Source organism: Sarcophilus harrisii, chromosome 1 (assembly GCF_902635505.1).
Source record: "Sarcophilus harrisii chromosome 1, mSarHar1.11, whole genome shotgun sequence".
NCBI lineage: Eukaryota > Metazoa > Chordata > Mammalia > Dasyuromorphia > Dasyuridae > Sarcophilus > Sarcophilus harrisii.
The window spans coordinates 297298895-297316350 of record NC_045426.1 but is presented as its reverse complement, the minus strand read 5'-3'; the positions used below and the strand labels follow the sequence as shown (position 1 = coordinate 297316350).

The following is a 17456-nucleotide window of genomic DNA, read 5'->3' as shown; positions in this document are numbered from 1 at the left end:
TTCTTCATTGGTATGATTACAAAGAAGCAAGAACTTTCTATTAGTTTCTTAGTATAATTGTAGATGAAGCTACTTAATTGTAGAATGCAATCTGGTGATGTGCTATTAAGGATTATAAAACTAGCCATTCTCTTTGGCCCAGTGATCTCCCACTAAGAAGGTTAAACTAACAATTTTGTTAAAGAAAATACTCAGAGGTTTTATTAAAAACATCAAATCCTAGAAAAATTCTTATGTCCAATCACTTGGGAATCATTGAATATAATTTGGTCTGACAGCACAATTTCATTGTACCATAAGATTATAAATATAATGAATACCAATTACTAAAAAAAATTTCATATAGTATTATAGAGAGTAGATTAAGGAGAATTAAAACTATACCCAATGTGGCTTAAATTATAAGTGATTTGGGTTAGGGAAGGTGGTTGATCAGATGACCAAATTGCATTCTCTCCCAGCCTTCTCAAAATATAAGGGAAAAGTCATAAGAAAATAAATATTAAGATCTTAAGCAAGTGTAACAAGGGATTCACATGTCCTTATTTAATTCTCATTACCTTTTAACAAGTCATTGACTGTCTGAAGAAAGATTAGCCACATATATGGTAGCCTTTTAACAAGCAGCTGAGTGTGACCTCTGGTAATAGTATATAGAATCAGAGACAGAGACAGAGATTGCTCCCTTCCTCAGTCCCACCCTCACTACACATACAATAAATGCATAAAATAAATTAAAAATCTGACACTGTACACAAAAGAAAGTTATAATCTCAAGACTGCTTCCCTGTGATCAGAAGCTTTTGGAGGACCAATTTGGACATTTGTTTTCCTCTTCTATAAATGTTTGTAACAGGGATTTGTTTTCCTTTTTTAAAAAATGGGATATTGGGGGTACAAAGGAGAGAAAGTATATTTTTACTGGTTGAGAAAAAATTAATAATAAAGTCAATATATATATTTAAAAGATAAATGGTTCAGCTTATTATTTTATATTTAAAGAAATAAGGTAAATATCCAAGAACTGAATTTAACTAAGATGACTTTATTAATACCCACAAGTAAATGACAAAATATTTGAATTCCCACATTGTATTCCGAAGCAGGGCCAATGCTTTTCTATACTTAAAATATAGGATCTGACTAATTAGTCTTTTTCACTATTCAGTAGCAAACAGGACTTTGGATTTTCAAACTGAATTTATTCATTGTTCTTCCTGCTAAGAATATCAGGCAGATCTTTAGGCAGGGACTTAGAACTCCTTCCCTGTAGTTAGGAGCTTGGTTTCAATTCTGATTTGAATGTGACCTAGAGCAGCCAGTGCAGTGCTAATTGACCAGATGTTAAGACAGTGATACAATGCTGGTGCTGAGTCCATGCAGATATGGCCTTCAACATTAGTCACATTGGGAGGCTTCCTTAAGAGGTCCCAGATTAAAATAATTTCACTTATTAAAATATTCTCCCAGGCTGAAATATGTGGAAATGACATACATTTTGGTATGGAAAAACAAATAAACAGAATTAATTAGAACAGAAATGTTCACCTACAAAAATCAGGGGATTGGAATTTTGTTTTTATTTTGAAAGTGGATATGATGATATTTAATTAGTGGCTTATCATCTATTGTTTTCTGATATTTGTTGTTGACAGATCTGCCTTCTGGGAATTATATTCAAGAAGATATATCTCACTGTTCCTATCTCTGTGAGGTGGGCAAGGATTGCTGTGACATAATGGCAAGTTGCAAGTGTGGCATCCATACTGGGCAGTTTGAATGCATTTGTGAAAAGGGCTATTTTGGAAAAGGACTGCAGCATGAATGCACAGGTCAGTCTCCAGTTAAACTGTATAACTAGTTCAAATTCATATTACTCATTCACTTTAGACAGCAGGGGTTATCTTTTGCCTTTCTTTGTAAATCTAGTGTTTAGCACAGTGCATGCTGTATAGTAGGTGCTTGTTAAATATTTGACTGACTGCTCCCATGGTGGGTCAATTGATTGCTTCCCGGCAAGGGTCCTCAAACTACGGCCCATGGGCCAGATGCAGCAGCTGAGGACGATTATCCCCCTCACCCAGGGCTATGAATTTTCTTTATTTAAAGGCTCACAAAACAAAGTTTTTGTTTTTACTATAGTCTGGCCCTCCAACAGTCTGAGGGACAGTGAACTGGCTCCCTATTTAAAAAGTTTGAGGACCCTGCTTCAGCTTCTATGCAGAATTGGCTTTGTAGACGCAAGACCTTCTATAATTTCTGGGATTGTTCTAATATCCCCTCTCATTGCCATCCAAAAGCTAGGCATTTATCATCATATTAAGATTGCTTCATGGTTCCTTTGGTGTTCCCTATTATTTTCCTTATTCCCATTTTTAACTCATACATGATAGCAGTAAGACTAAGTCAACAATTTACAATTCTTATAACTCACGAGAGGCAATTTTGTGTTGCAGACTAAGAACTAACCTCTCTCTCTAGAAGACATACCTAACTGTGTGACCTTGAGCAATTGACAACCTCTCAGGAGTTACAGGCAATTATCTCTATAACTTGTAGAACAGGTGCCTGCATTTGTAGAGAAAGTTTCTTTACTGATAATTTCCTTTATTAATGAAATTATATGTACAGTTGGGAAAAAAATCCATATAGGACTATCTGTCTTGGGAATCATGAATTAGCATGTGTCTATTTTCTGATGAGCAGCAGTCTATTCACTTGATGTGTTTTCACATAAAAGTAGAAGCAGGTTGATGGTTGATTATGATTTGCTATTTTGAAAAGATATTTTTTTCTTATAAGCAAACATTAGTTGGGAGCATTCAGAGCAAGTGACTTTTCTTTCTACTGTAACACATGGTGTTTACTGTTTATCTCATATTTGGAATATGAACAATCTTTGTTTTGACAATTGGCAGAAAATCAACCTCTGCAATTGAGAAATTTCATTTTTTTTCTCTCTTTACTTGGATGGATCATTTCTCTTTCTCTCCTTGGTCAATTTGTCTCTTTGGTCCCCATTTTCAATCTGTAAGATGATTGGGCTTGAATTAGATGACCTAGAAGTTCTTCTCTATGATCCCACAATAAAGACTTCCTTTTGTCTCTTCCCTTTTCTATGCTGACGTTTTCTTATGGATCCTTTCCTCCCCTTGAAGCACTTTCCTTTTCTTGGTTTTTATTCTTACTCTCCTGATTTTTCTTTTTTTCCTTTGTGTCCCTGCTCCCTTCCCATCTATGAAAATCTTTTTTCTTTTGGGCATTGCTTTTCATTTCCACCCTGAAGTCATCCCTTCCCAGGCTCTATACTCTCTCTCTTTCCAGGAGACTCTCTTAGTTAAGATATTTTTAAAAATAGCCTAAGGCCTTTTGGGCCATCAAAGTAAATTTCCTAGCCTCTCCCCTCATCATATAGCCTCCCACACTTTCCTATTTATCTCAATTCTTCTCTCCAAATTCCCCCAACAAGTCCAAGGCAGAGGCTCTTTTTATTTATTTATTTATTTTTTAACTTTTGCTGTAGTCAGTATGTCTGGTTCTAGTGTGGTCTTAAACTGGGTTGTTTCTTTCTGCCAGTAAGTCACTTTGGTGCAGCTGGCTGGCAAGCAAGCAGACTCAGTCACACAATGTCTGTCCTCCCCCAGGGCCACCCTGATTTCTGTGGTCTGAGGAGATTCCACACCCACTTCCAGCAGTTGCACTACACATTTATTGCTGCCTTTCCTCTCTACTGTAGGCAAAAAGTAGCAGTAGTGCTGAGTATGGTGATGGATAGGCTTTTATCTTGTGCTCAGTGGAGAGATGGATGGAGCCAAAAAGCCAAGCATACTGGAATATGTCGTTATCCTGTCCCTCTGCTTACATCTGTGGTTTTCTGCTTTAATCTTTATTGCATCTGTTTATCATAATGCACATAAGGCTCTGAATTAAATGCAGTTCCCTTAACATAAATGTCCATTTTGCTGGGTTTTTTTTTTTTTTTTTTAAGAATCTAAGGATAAGTGACATTGGAAATCATAGGAAAAACGGTATTGGATCACCCACCCACTCATTGTGATCTTTCTGAAGTTATATTATTGTGATTTCTCCTGGGCTTTAAAAGTGAAGAGAAAAAGAAAGGTTTCCAATCCTTCTCATTTTTTCATTCCAAACGCTTTTTGTTCTCAGAAACACAAAAAAGAGAGTAATAGATCTAAATTATTGATTCTCAAACTTTTTTTGCTCCTGACTCAGTATTTACAAATTACACAGTGTAGTATGATTGCAAAAGTAAATTCTCTACAATTCTCACATCTGCATGAAACTCAAAGAATTTAATATTACATAGGTGTTGTGAACTCCTTAACAAATTGTATTTATTATATCAAATATTATTGTTGCTAAGGTAGGATTAATAATTTTCTCTTGCACTCAGAGGAATTATAATTCTTAATGTTCATCATGTTATTCCCCTATTCCAACACCATGTTATTCCCCTATTTTACAGATCAGAAAACTGAGTCCAAGAAAGGTGGATTGTTACTCAGTTTCATATAGCTAGCAAGTTGAAGAATAGGACCCGCATTCTTTTTCTATTGCAATAAGCTTCCCTGTTTCTATAATGTCCAGTATCTTGGTCTATATAATAGATAATCCATGAAAAATGTACCTTTATAATAATGTTTTATTGTCTTTACAAATAACTTTAGACCATCAAATATCTTCAATAGATACTTAAAATATACTCACTATTCCACAAAAAGATCCTTAGTATGAGGAACAGTATTTCGACATGAATCTAACTCATCAATCACTTCTTGTTACTCCCAACAATAGAGGTGTATTTGACTTATCACAGCAAAACTCACACCATCAGGGACAGAAAAAGAATCCAGAGTTTTCTTAAACCAGACCATCTAATGAAAAGTTATTCCAACATGTTGAAGTTATTAAGATAAAACAAGAGAAAATATACTTCTAAAGAGATATGCTTTTTTAAAATTTTGTTTTGTTTTGCTTTGCTTTCATTGGTTTAACTTTGATATTAAGAAATGTTAAAAATCCATTTCTGCTCTCCTCTTTCTGAAAATCATGTGACATAATGGAAAAAAGAATTATAGTAAGAAATTAATTTTTGTCCCATTGAATCAATTAAACAAGGAAATCATCAGTGAAAATGTAGGCAAGTACAGTATTGTTATTGTTTATTCTATGACCAAACTTACTGGTTGGCTTTAGCTACATGATAGATAATGAAATAAATGTGCTATTGGTTTAACATACTAAATTGAGAAGACATACCAAAAAGATAACTGCATATAGCTAGAGAAATCAAGTATTAATATCCAAAGCTTTTGCAAATGCAAAAGCCCACAGGCTTATGTACAAGAGGACATAATGTGGATTTACTTGTTATTCTGAGGATACTTGGTGATAGTGATTAATTTCATTTTCATGAGCCTGGAATAGTAAACAATTAGAAAAGGTCAAACTGGACCTTTTCTTTTTTTGAATGTTTGAATTACTAGTAATTCAAAGATGTAATGCCCTACAACAGGGACTTCTGCATCAGTGAGAAAGACATTAAATTAACATGACTATAGAAATTAAGATATTGGTTAATATATAAATACATGAGTTCATGTATATCATAAATGAAGATATGCTATTTGCATATTAATACATACATCTCTCTATATAAGCTTACATACAAGCATTTTGTGGGTAAATGATTATATTTATATATACATATACATCTATTTATATATATATGTATATCTATTTGTGGATAAACATATATATATATATACATTTTGGAATCAGGAAAACCTAGCAGTGTCACCTTGGTCAAGTCACCCCAAACAATTCTTCTGGATTATAATTTGCAGAATAGTTGTTGATCTGCTTTGATAAAGAGAATTTACTTACATCAATTTAATCACAGGTTTAGACTCAAAGAAAATATATATCCCACTGCTCATTAAATCTAAATATACCACCAATATTTATGTGTCTATATGTGCCTATATGTGTATGTATACTTATATGTCTATATAAATATATATACACATACTCCATATATGTAATGCTTTGCAAACTCGAATAATATAAATATGTAGATGTATATATATTTACATATTATAGATAATTTATAAATTCATTTCATCCTTAAAACAACCTTGTAAAGTAGATGTTATTAACCTATTTGACAGAAGAAATGGAGTCTGAGAGATAAGTGATTTGCCTGTAAATACATAGCTAGTAAATTTCTGAGGCAGAACTTAAACTCAGAACTCCCCAATTTCATGTCCTGCACTCTATGCACCATATGTGTGTATGTGAGCTATATAATTTCTATGACTAAGCTAGAGAATAGTTGTGTCTGTTTTCCAAGGACCAGCCTAGCTGGATTCAGAGAGGGTCTTCAGTTTGTTAGCTATAGGAAGTCTATCTATAGATTATTGTCTGTAGTCTATAGACTATCTATAGAATATAGATTATAGACTTATACTATAGACTATCTATAGTACTTTCTCTATAGGAAGTACTCAGGAGTATGATAGGACTGGATACTGACATAACTTCCTTGACTTCCCAGATGCAGCTTCCTCTATACATAAAATCTGAGTGGCTCCAGTTTTCCTGCCACAATTTTCTGGCCTGAAAATATAAAGGGTTCCCCTCAAGTAATAGTTGATGATTCTGAGATTTGGTTGGGTACCTGAGAGTTGCTTTATCCTAAAGATTTACTCACCAGATGCATTTCTGGGGATTGGAAAAAAGTCGATATAAAGAGAAACTAAGCGTGCCCTGCGTTCTTCCTGTATTAGGACAAAATAACCTCCTTTGTTAAACGGTTAGGGACCTACAGTATATCATGTCTTTCTAACATCAAACCTGAGCTAAGCAGGTGGTAAGATTAGAACCAAGCCTAAACCAAGGGGTCATGATGGTCTGCATCTATTTTTTTTCTTTTAAAATTTTCAATAGTATTTTATTTTCCCAAATACATGTAAAGATAGTTTCAGCATTTGTTTTTGTAATACTTTGAGGTCCAAATTTTTCTCTCTCCCTCCCCAAGAAAGCAAGTAGTTTGATACGGATTATTTATGTGCAGTTCTTTTAAACATATTTCCATATTTTTCATGTTGCACAAGAAAATCAGGCTAACCTTTTTGTAGTGGCTAGAAACTGGAAACTGAATGGATGTCCATCAGTTGGAGAATGGCTGAATAAATTGTGGTATATGAAAATTATGGAATATTACTGTTCTGTAAGTGACCAACAGGATGATTTCAGAAAGGCCTGGAGAGACTTACACGAACTGATGCTGAGTGAAATGAGCAGGACCAGGAGATCATTATATACTTCAACAACAATACTAGATGATGACCAGTTCTGATGGACCTGGCCATCCTCAGCAACAAGATCAACCAAATCATTTCTAATGGAGCAGTAATGAACTGAACTAGCTATACCCAGAAAAAGAACTCTGGGAGATGACTAAAAACCATTACATTGAATTCCCAATCCCTATATTTATGCACACCTGCATTTTTGATTTCCTTCACAAGCTAATTGTACAATAATTCAGAGTCTGATTCTTTTTGTACAGCAAAATAATGTTTTGGTCATGTATACTTATTGTGTATCCTAATTTATATTTTAATATATTTAACATCTACTGGTCATCCTGCCATCTAGGGGAGGGGGTGGGGGGGTAAGAGGTGAAAAATTGGAACAAGAGGTTTGGCAATTGTTAATGCTGTAAAGTTACCCATGTATATATCCTGTAAATAAAAGGCTATTAAATAAAATAAAAAAAAAAAAAAGAAAATCAGGCTAAAACAAAAAAAAAAAAAAAAAAAACACGAGAGAGAAAACAAACAAACAGAAAAGTGAAAATACTATACTTCAATTCACATTCAGTATCCATAATTCTCTTTCTGGATGCAGATGACATTTTCTATCCCAAGTCTATTGGAATTGCCTTGAATTATTGCATTCTTGGAAGATGTTTTATTGTTTCTATTCATTTCACTTAGCTTCAATTTATGTAAGTCTTTTTCAGCTTTTTTTAAAGTCAGTCGGCTCATCATTTCTTATAGAACAATAATATTCCATTACATTCATATACCATAACTTATTCATCCATTTCCCAATTGATAGACATCCACTCAATTTCCACTTCCTTGTCACTATAAAAAGAGCTGCTACAATCATTTTGCACATGTGGGTCCTTTTCCCTCTTTTATGATATCATTTATGAAAGAAAATGCCTATACCAGTGAAATTACAGAACTTTAAAGGACTGAAGTATATTTCCTTTACTGTGATGGCAGGATGACAGGCATAGGTTCTCGAAGTCTTGCCTATGAAGGAAAACTGGAAGGTTCTATCTAGCTAGAATGACTTTGAATACAAGCTCAGTAATGGACTTTATCAAAGGAACAATCTAGATAACTTTACACAGGCTAGTCATCAAACTGACCACCTGATTTTGGGGAGCCACAGAAACTCATGCCAAGATATTTTTTAATGTGTGAATGGGATGTGAACCTCTTCAGTGGCAAAAGGACAAGTGAAAAAAAAAAGGTTGTCTGAAGTATTTAAAAGTATGTGTATATTAATTGACTATGGGTCTCGATAAGTGTAATAAAGACAGAAATATTCTGAAATTTAGGATTTTTTTGTATGCATTCTCAAGCATTCTATCAGGTTATTAGAGAAAAAAGAGATCAAAAAGTGACATACATTCTTGAATGGAATACCAATAACAAGAAAAGATCTTATTTTCTTAAACAGAGTTCAACTTAAAGAAAAATTCCCCAGCTGAACATAATTTTAGATTTGCAAAATAAAAGAATTTGCAGAATGCATTGACTATTTGTCTTCATATAATGTAGAGGAATGTTGCTGGCAGTTTGACACTGATGTCAAAACAAAGGAGTCAAGGGAATATAAAGCCTGACATATAGTGGGATACTAATGATTAATGCTTTTAATTTTCCATTGTGTGGACAACTAGATGTCAGATGGATCATATATACCATATTCAAATTCATCATAGATTTGAAATATCTGTTATCCTTATTTCATTGATTCCTTCTGGAATTTTTGCAGAACTGAACTATATCTTTGGATCTTTCTGTTTGGAGCATCACATCCCTCCCAACATCAGTCATCTATTCTCTACAGGTGGTTTTAATAATGTGTCTAATATTCTTAAATTCCCAAAATGGAGGATTCGGTCTAATTCCTGCTCCCAACAGCAAAGTCTCCTTTTATACCTCCATTCTTTATCCCACCTCATTATCAGATGCTCTTAGTAAATCTGGGGAGGGAACAAACTGTAAAAGCAAAGACTTACCTGCTACAGCACATATTTGGCTAGCCTCTCTTCACTCTATTTAAAGTAAACATGTTTTATTCTTAAGCTACAATATAAAGTTCCTAACAACAGAGTTAACAAGTGTTTTATACACAGCATACCCTGAATAAGTGCTTATTGAATGATTGGCACTGGGTCAAAACTTGAAAGAAATTAAGTTGGTCCTAATTGGAAGAGAGGCAGGCTGGTTATAGAATAAGAATGAGAGACAAGACATTATTACTCTGAAATTTTAAAAGAACAAGGGAAAGGAGGACTCCATGAATTAGTTATATTCTCTTATTGTTCAATTGTTTTAGTCACGTCTGACTCTTCATGACCCTTTTTGGTTTTTTTTTTTTGGTAGAGATACTGGAATAGTTTGCCATTTCCTTCTCTAGCTCTTTAGGATACTGGCGTCAAGAATTATAATAGAGTCTTTGGAAAATCCTTTAACTCATTTGTATGAGTATTCCCTTCAATGATACCTTCTCATTCTGTAAAATTTTTATCTTTTCCCATAATTCTTCAGCAGTTAGATGATACAGTGGATAGACTCATCCTCCTGAGTTCAAATCTGGCCTCAGACACTTCTTAATTGTGTGACTCTGAGCAAATCATTTAACTCTTTTTGTCTCAATTTTCTTATCTGACAAATGAGCTAGAGAAGGAAATGGCAAACTATTCCAGTATCTCTACCAAAAAAAACCCAAAAAGGGTCATGAAGAGTCAGATGTGACTAAAACAATTGAACAACAAGAGAATATAACTAATTCATGGAGTCCTCCTTTCCCTTGTTCTTTTAAAATTTCAGAGTAATAATGTCTTGTCTCTCATTCTTATTCTATTAACCAGCCTGCCTCTCTTCCAATTGCATACATCCTAGAAAAAAAAGACATTTTCTTTTTTTTTTTTTGCCCCATCTTCCACATAACTTTGCATTAATAATAAAAAATTTTAAAATCCTACTAATGGTGAGTTTTTAAAAAAAAAACACCTAATGAACCTGTAATTTCATTTTTTTGTTTTGTTTTGGTAAGGAAATTGGGGTTAAGTGAATTGCCTACTGTCACAAAGCTAATAAGTTAACACTTCCTAGTATTATATCTGAGACTGGATTTGAACTTAAGTCCTCCTGACTTTCAGACCACTGCTCTATTAACTGTGCCTTCTAGCTGCCCCTGTAATTTCAATAGTATAAGAAGACACCTGAGAAATCTCCTGCACTCCATGTAGACTGGTACCTGCTTTTTAACATACTGTATCAAAGAGTTAAACATAGGTGGGGTACTGGCACTGAGAGGTAAGTGATTTACAGAGGGTCCCATAGCCAGTACCCATATGTCTGGGGTAGGTTTTCAATCTTAGATTTCCTGATTTGCCTCCCAGTTTTCTAGCTACAACATCAAGTTGCCTTTCATAATGATTTTAAGAACCCCAAATGCCAATACTGTGTCTGTTTAAAAAGGAAAGAAACAAAATTACAGGTAAGTCATTTTTATAAATCACCTTGGTGTTATGACCATTTCAGAGTCAGGTCAGATTATTCCAATGGATAATGAAACATTTGTTTAGTGGCTTCTGAAATAATTTTAAAATTTAAATGAAATCTTGGCCTGCTATACAGCGTTGAGGATACCTGCCAAGCTTGCCTTATTTACAAAGGAATTATCCTGGGAGTCAACTGGGGAATCATCCTGAAGTCCTCATTATCCCTCACACTCCATATCCAAATTGTGGCCAAATCTTTTCAATTTTACCTTTGCAAAATCTCCCAAATAATTTTTCTTTTTTTTACTGTTTCCATGATTCCAGTACAGAACTTTGTCACATCACACCTTCATTATTGCAAGAACCCGCTTGTGTGTCTGCCTGCCTTACGTCTCCCCACTCCTATTTCCATTCAGCCAATAGAAGAAGTGTTTTAAAGCATAGATCTGATTATATCACTCCCCTGGTCAGTAATCTCCAGTGGTTTCCTATCACCTCCAGGATTAAATAAAAAATACTCATGTTTGATCTTCAAAGCCCTTCATAATCCAATTCCTTCTATCTTTCCAGCCTTATTATTTATTCCCCAACATGGACTCTTCAGTGCAGTGACATTGGCCTCCTGACTGCTCTGTGAACAAGTCTCCCCACTCTGGGTTTTTTCTCCCCATGTCTAGAATCTTTTGTCTTCTCATCTGTGCCTATTAGCTTCCCTGACTTCCTTACTAAAATCTCATCTTTTATAGAAAGCTCCTTCCAACCCCTTTTAATTCTAGCGTCTTCCCTTTGTTGATTATTTCTTTAATCTTAAACATAACCACTTACGTAACAATAAGACTTTTAAAAATAATAACACATACTTATATTACAACAAGTACATGATTATTTAAAAAAAATCATAATCCATGCATAAATCTGATCACACCTTACCGCAATGTATTTGGAATTTATGAAGGAGAATGGACATATAGAAATCTGGTGAACAGAACATGAATATCCCATGTGCTCAGAATAAACTGCAGTGATGGAACTATAAACTTCAGTTTTCTCTTTCTGTCAGAAACTGTACATAAAAGTTCTTTAATGAATAGAGTTTCTGTATTCGACCAATATTTTCATCATTAAGAGAGTTTAATTTACTTTGTGTTTGCCAAACACCTTAGGAGACAGAATTATCAGCCAAACCAGTTAATGCACTGATTTATTTCTGATTCTCTGCTTCCAAATTATTTTTCTACTCATCTAGTTTCATTCTTCCATAGGAAATGAATATTCACCACTTCTAGTTTCAAGCTTAGCTGATATAGTTATAGAATCTGCCTTTTTACTTTTTATTTTCTTATCTTTCTGAGTCCAAACCTTGGTGTCTCTCTTAGAATGGCCCCATTTTAGCTTATTAGTAAACAAATTCTAATCCTTGTACTGTAGCATGATAAATTACATTTGTTATATAAATCTTTTTCTAGTATCCATGCCCCTCTAGTATACTATAGTTTATAACATTCAAAATGAACAACAGTCTCAGAATTCTAAATAAGTGTAACTATTTTTTTTAGAATTTGGAGAAGTACTTTAAAGAGACAGTTCTTTGTATTGAGAAAAGTAGCATTAAAGAATAATTTTAATGTTTACTCAGATGATTATTATCTTCTTTTATTTTAGAAATGTCTCTTTCCTCCTCTTTGAAAAACTTAGTAGAAGAAAACTACATGAGCATACAAAAAGAAAGATTTTGAACTTATCAAGGTGATACATCTTTTTGGAAGAAAATATACCAGAAGTATAGAGTTTTCAAAAATAAGAATAAAAAACAAGACAAAGAGAAGTAGTTTTTTAAAAATACAATGGGAAAGCAATGGTTAGATAAAGCAAAAAATTAGCTAAAACACATGGAGTTTAGATAGCAGGAAGTAAATAAAAAAGAGGGGGAAAAGGAGTTAGGCAGGGAAGCAGAAGTCTGTTAAAAATAAGAATATAGTGGAAGCAATATTGTTGAAATCAGAAAAATCTCAGTTTTAATCCTGATTTTGATTCTTATTGTCTAACCATGAGCAATCATGAGCAATCACAACTTTTCTGAACCTATTTCCTCATCTGTCAAATGGAATTAATAGCATTTTCACTATCTCACTGAATTGTTATGAAAGTACTACAAAATACAAAGTGCTATATAAAAATAAGTTGTTATTATTGGACATAAATGAATAATTTCTTCCCTTTCCCTTCACTGTACTTTGTAATGGTGGTGTCCTTTTAGGCATCTTTTTTATTACCTCATGTAACTTTTGCAAGACTTTAGTAAATTTGGTTGCAATTATTCTCTTTCATACTGTGCTAATGCTACAGACAGGAATCCTGTTTCAGAAAAAGGTTAGACTAGATGAACTCTGAGGTTCCTTTCAAGTCAGGGATTCTGTGGTTTTATGAAACTTGGTTCACCCACTCATTGAATGACTTGAGAAAAGTTAGCCAGTAGTAGAACTGGGAATAATCTGCTCACTTCCCAGTTTTATGTACCACCCCCTCTAAATTAAAGAAGGGATAATAAAAAGTGGGATTTAAAAGTATTGAAAAACAAAGCTAATGCCAAGGCCAAATGCTTGAATTTTGATTTTCCTATAACAAATTCCCAGATATCATGCAAAAGCCAACCCAAACTTCTTATGGCATGGAATGTGGAAAAGAGTTTTGTAAGCGTAATTGGAGGACCACAAAGTGTCTTCGCCTAGACCACACAGATAATCTGATGAGAGTCACACAGCACTCACCCTTTTCATCACAGAAATTTCATGCAGACTTAATTCTGACACTTTACAAAAGGAATTAATTTAAATGTATCCATTTATTCATTCAACAAGTATTTATTAAGTACAGACAACATACAAAGCACTGTTGCTTTGAAAAATACAAGATTACCCTTGACAATCTTACAATGGAACAAAGTCATTAAGTTAACAAGAAAAAAAATGTAATCAAAGTTCAGATGAAAGAGAGCTACTGCTTTGTCCTGAAGGAAGACTTCAGAAAAGACCAAATAATGGAAGAAATAGAATTTGAATTGTGTCTTGAAATATGAGTAGAATTTTGATTGATTGACATGGGGAAGATTTCAGACAGAAGTTATAGTATAGTCAGGGAATGGGAAACAAAAGTACAAATTATGGGAGATAAAGTTAGAAAGAGAAGTTGGGGTCAGATGTTGGTTATTCTTAATAGGAATGTATGCTGTATTCTGTAGGCAATGGGGAGATATTAAAATTTTCTGAGCACCTGAGTGACATGGTAAAAATAGCAATTTGATTTATCTAGCATTCTTGTGTAGAATAGATTAAATAGAAATCTGGAGGTATTTAAGCTAACAATAGTTAGATTATTTTAATAATCCTGGTGAGGAGTTATGAGAGCCTCAACTAGATTTAATGGCAATGAGAATGGAAAAGGAAAAAGTGATGTGAGCAGCATTAGAAAGGAAATACCAAGAGTACTAAGTGACTTGATTTCAAGTTGTAGGGGAAATAAGGGAAATTAGTGAAATGATAATCTTTCAAACTTGAGTGACTGAAAGTATCAGTGATAACACTGGTAAAAAATTAATGGGAGATGAGTTTGGTTTTTGTCATGTTTAGCTTTAATCGCCATAGAATATCATCCCACTGTCTTTGCCTTGGTCTTTATATATATATATATATCTTAGAATCATTGATAAGCTAAAGTACCTTCAGAGAATAGACCAGATAGTGATGATCAGTAAAGAGTCTCAGGATTGATTTATGAGACTATTGGGGAATCATCCGCACTTTTTTGAGGACATATAGGACATCTCTCTATAAAAGAGAAACCTAAAGAGGATTGTAATCACTTTAAAAATTTAAAGGGTTAATACATGGAAGAGATATTATATCTGTTCTGTTTGGCCTCAAAGGCAAAAATAGGATAAATGGGTTCAAATTGTAAAGCAGCATGTTTAAGATTGAATAAAGAAAAAAAAATTCTTAATTATCAAAGCTATCTAAAGTTAAATAAATTACTTCAGGTAAAGCTGGTTTTCCCCTCACTGGAAGACTTTTGAACAAAGGCCAAATGACCACTTGTGAAGAATGTTACAAAGGGAATTTTTTTTCATGTATGGATTGGCTTGGGCCTTCGAAATCCCTTCAAATCTGAAATTCTATGATTCAATTATGTATTTATTTGTCACACAACTGGAAATGTGGGACTAGGTTTTGGAAGATGTGAGGACTAAATGCATAAATTTCACATGGAAGTTACAACTGAAACTATTTAGATGAACAAGAAATATCGTATTAAGAGAGGAAAAGACATAGAGATATATACTTTGGAGGGTTAGGAAGAGGAAAGAAATGAATAGATTAAAAAATCAGAAAAATGGGAGAACAGAGATAATATGGAGCCATGATCAAGAGGAAGAGAGAATTTCAAGAAGTGAATTGGTCAATAATGTCAAATATTTCAGTCAAGGATTCTATATCCAATTCTTTCTTTTAAATAGGATATCAATGGTGCCTTATCTGAGATATATAGATCTATAGTTCTGAGATTACGAAGATTAACTTTGATCTTTTGAGAAATGTAAAAAGGATGATTTGCTGTGTCTGGGGTAAAGAATGAACGGGGAGGCTAGAAGCAGATAGGAAAAAAATTGAAATAGCCACCACAGGAAATATAATAGGGAGTCACCAAAGTATTAAAAAAAAATTACAGATAATTGGTTAAGGAGCCACTAAGTTTGTGTGCATGAATTTCTAATTAGTCTACACTACTACATTGTGAATTTTAGACAAGTGCCCAGGCTTGAATCCTGAATTACACAAAGAAGGGCACAAATATGGTCCCTCCTGACAAGGAGCTGGTATCCTAATGAGAAGACAACAGACAAACAACTATTATTCCAGCTAAGGAGAGAGACCAGGGCTGGCTACATAGATTTGAGAGTTATTATACAGAGTACATAATAAAACAAATGGTAATTGATAAGATCAATTAAAAGAGGAAGTAAAAAAGAAGAAAGGGGGCCTAGGAAGAGCATAATGGGGGATACCTAGAGTTAGGAGGCATTACATAGATGAAAATTCTAGCAAAGAAAGAAGATACAATGAAGAATTTGGTAGAAATACTCTCATTTGTTAGGGATAAATGCCTTGCAGCATTATCAAGATCTGTTGAATACAGATATGTATTTCATGGAATTTTTGACAATGTCTTGCATGACACAATTCTCATCCACTGTAATAGAGGAGTCAGAAGAGAAAACTGTAATACTCTTAATTACAAGCCTAAAAATGTATCAAGATCATTATTGATAGTAAGTATCTTGTTGCATCCTTCATACAGAGATATTTAGTTATTTATAGGTTGAGTCTTCTATTAGAATGTTTGCTTCTTGTAGGAAGGACTATTTTGTTCTTTCTTGAATACCTTACACTTTAAAATGATGGTGGCCTGATGTTTCTTGCACTTGATGTAATTGTTGCTTGCTAAATGCTAGCTGAATGACTACAATTGAATTGTGAGATCATGGAGAAAAAACTATCAGATTCAAAAATGAATTCATAGCCATTACTTGGATAATTTCCAGGTCCTATTAATAATAACATTAATTACTAATATTTATAACAGGCATAATGGTTCACAAAGTGCCTCTTAAAATCCCTGGTAGGTGTAGTACAAATATGATTATCCTCATTTTACAGTGAGAGAGCTGAGATTCAGAAGGGTTCATTGATGTAGCCAGGGATTATGTAGCCACTAAGGGGTAGAGTTGAGGCTTTCTCAGATTCAAGTCTACCACTCATCATATTTCTGCAGTAGAGCTATAATGAACATTTTTTCCTACCTAGGGTAGGTGACAGGCTTAGGATTTAGGACTAACATACCTGGATTTCAACAATCTGGGGGGGAGAGGACTTTTGGACAAGATGAGATTTCTAGGTTGTGAAAGGAAGATAAAAACTGCTATCACTATCTTATATTGAGGGTAGAACCAGAAAGTTGGAAAAATATGCTCAGAACAGTATTATTTGTACCATCTAAATATCCTGCGCCTCAGGACAAAACACTAATTGCACTCACTTATACAACATTCACAATTCTATTCAACACAATTTGGTAATAGAAACAAGTCAGTAACATAATGTTCTAGAAAATAATAATTACATGTGTATATGCCCATGCACATCAATAAAATCAACTTAAATTACAATGGAAATTGAGGCTGTAGAATTTTATTGGTTGGCTTCAGTTATAAGCATCTGTGATGTCTACAGCTAAATAGAATGTGCCAGATTATGACTCAAAGACATTGGAAACAGACTTCTTATGAGATGCCAGGTGTTAAAATGCAGGTGCATGAATGAAGAAACATTTATGCTCTTCAGTTCCTCTCTAGAGAGCAGAATTTTGTGAAAATGATACACAATGAACTCAGTGCCTCCTAAGAAAAGAGTAAAATCAGAAATTGTCCATTTTTTTCTGTTAGATTGCTTCATCCATTACAAATGAACTCCCCTTAACTCTTAGGTGTTTGTCCTGTGTTTACATTTAGGAAAAGCTAAATCAGACTGATTCTCAAGAATCTAAAATGATTCCTAAAACATCC

General features: G+C 33.9%; 1 protein-coding gene across 1 annotated transcript in view; it reads left to right on the top strand.

The window, feature by feature from the left end:
- The window catches only part of SVEP1 (sushi, von Willebrand factor type A, EGF and pentraxin domain containing 1), a 340179-nt gene that overhangs the window by 67304 nt on the left and 255419 nt on the right, over window positions 1–17456 (top strand). The window contains exon 3 of the mRNA XM_031944100.1: window positions 1656–1832. Within this exon, the coding sequence (XP_031799960.1) occupies window positions 1656–1832 (177 nt within the window). The remainder of the gene's footprint in view (window positions 1–1655; window positions 1833–17456) is intronic.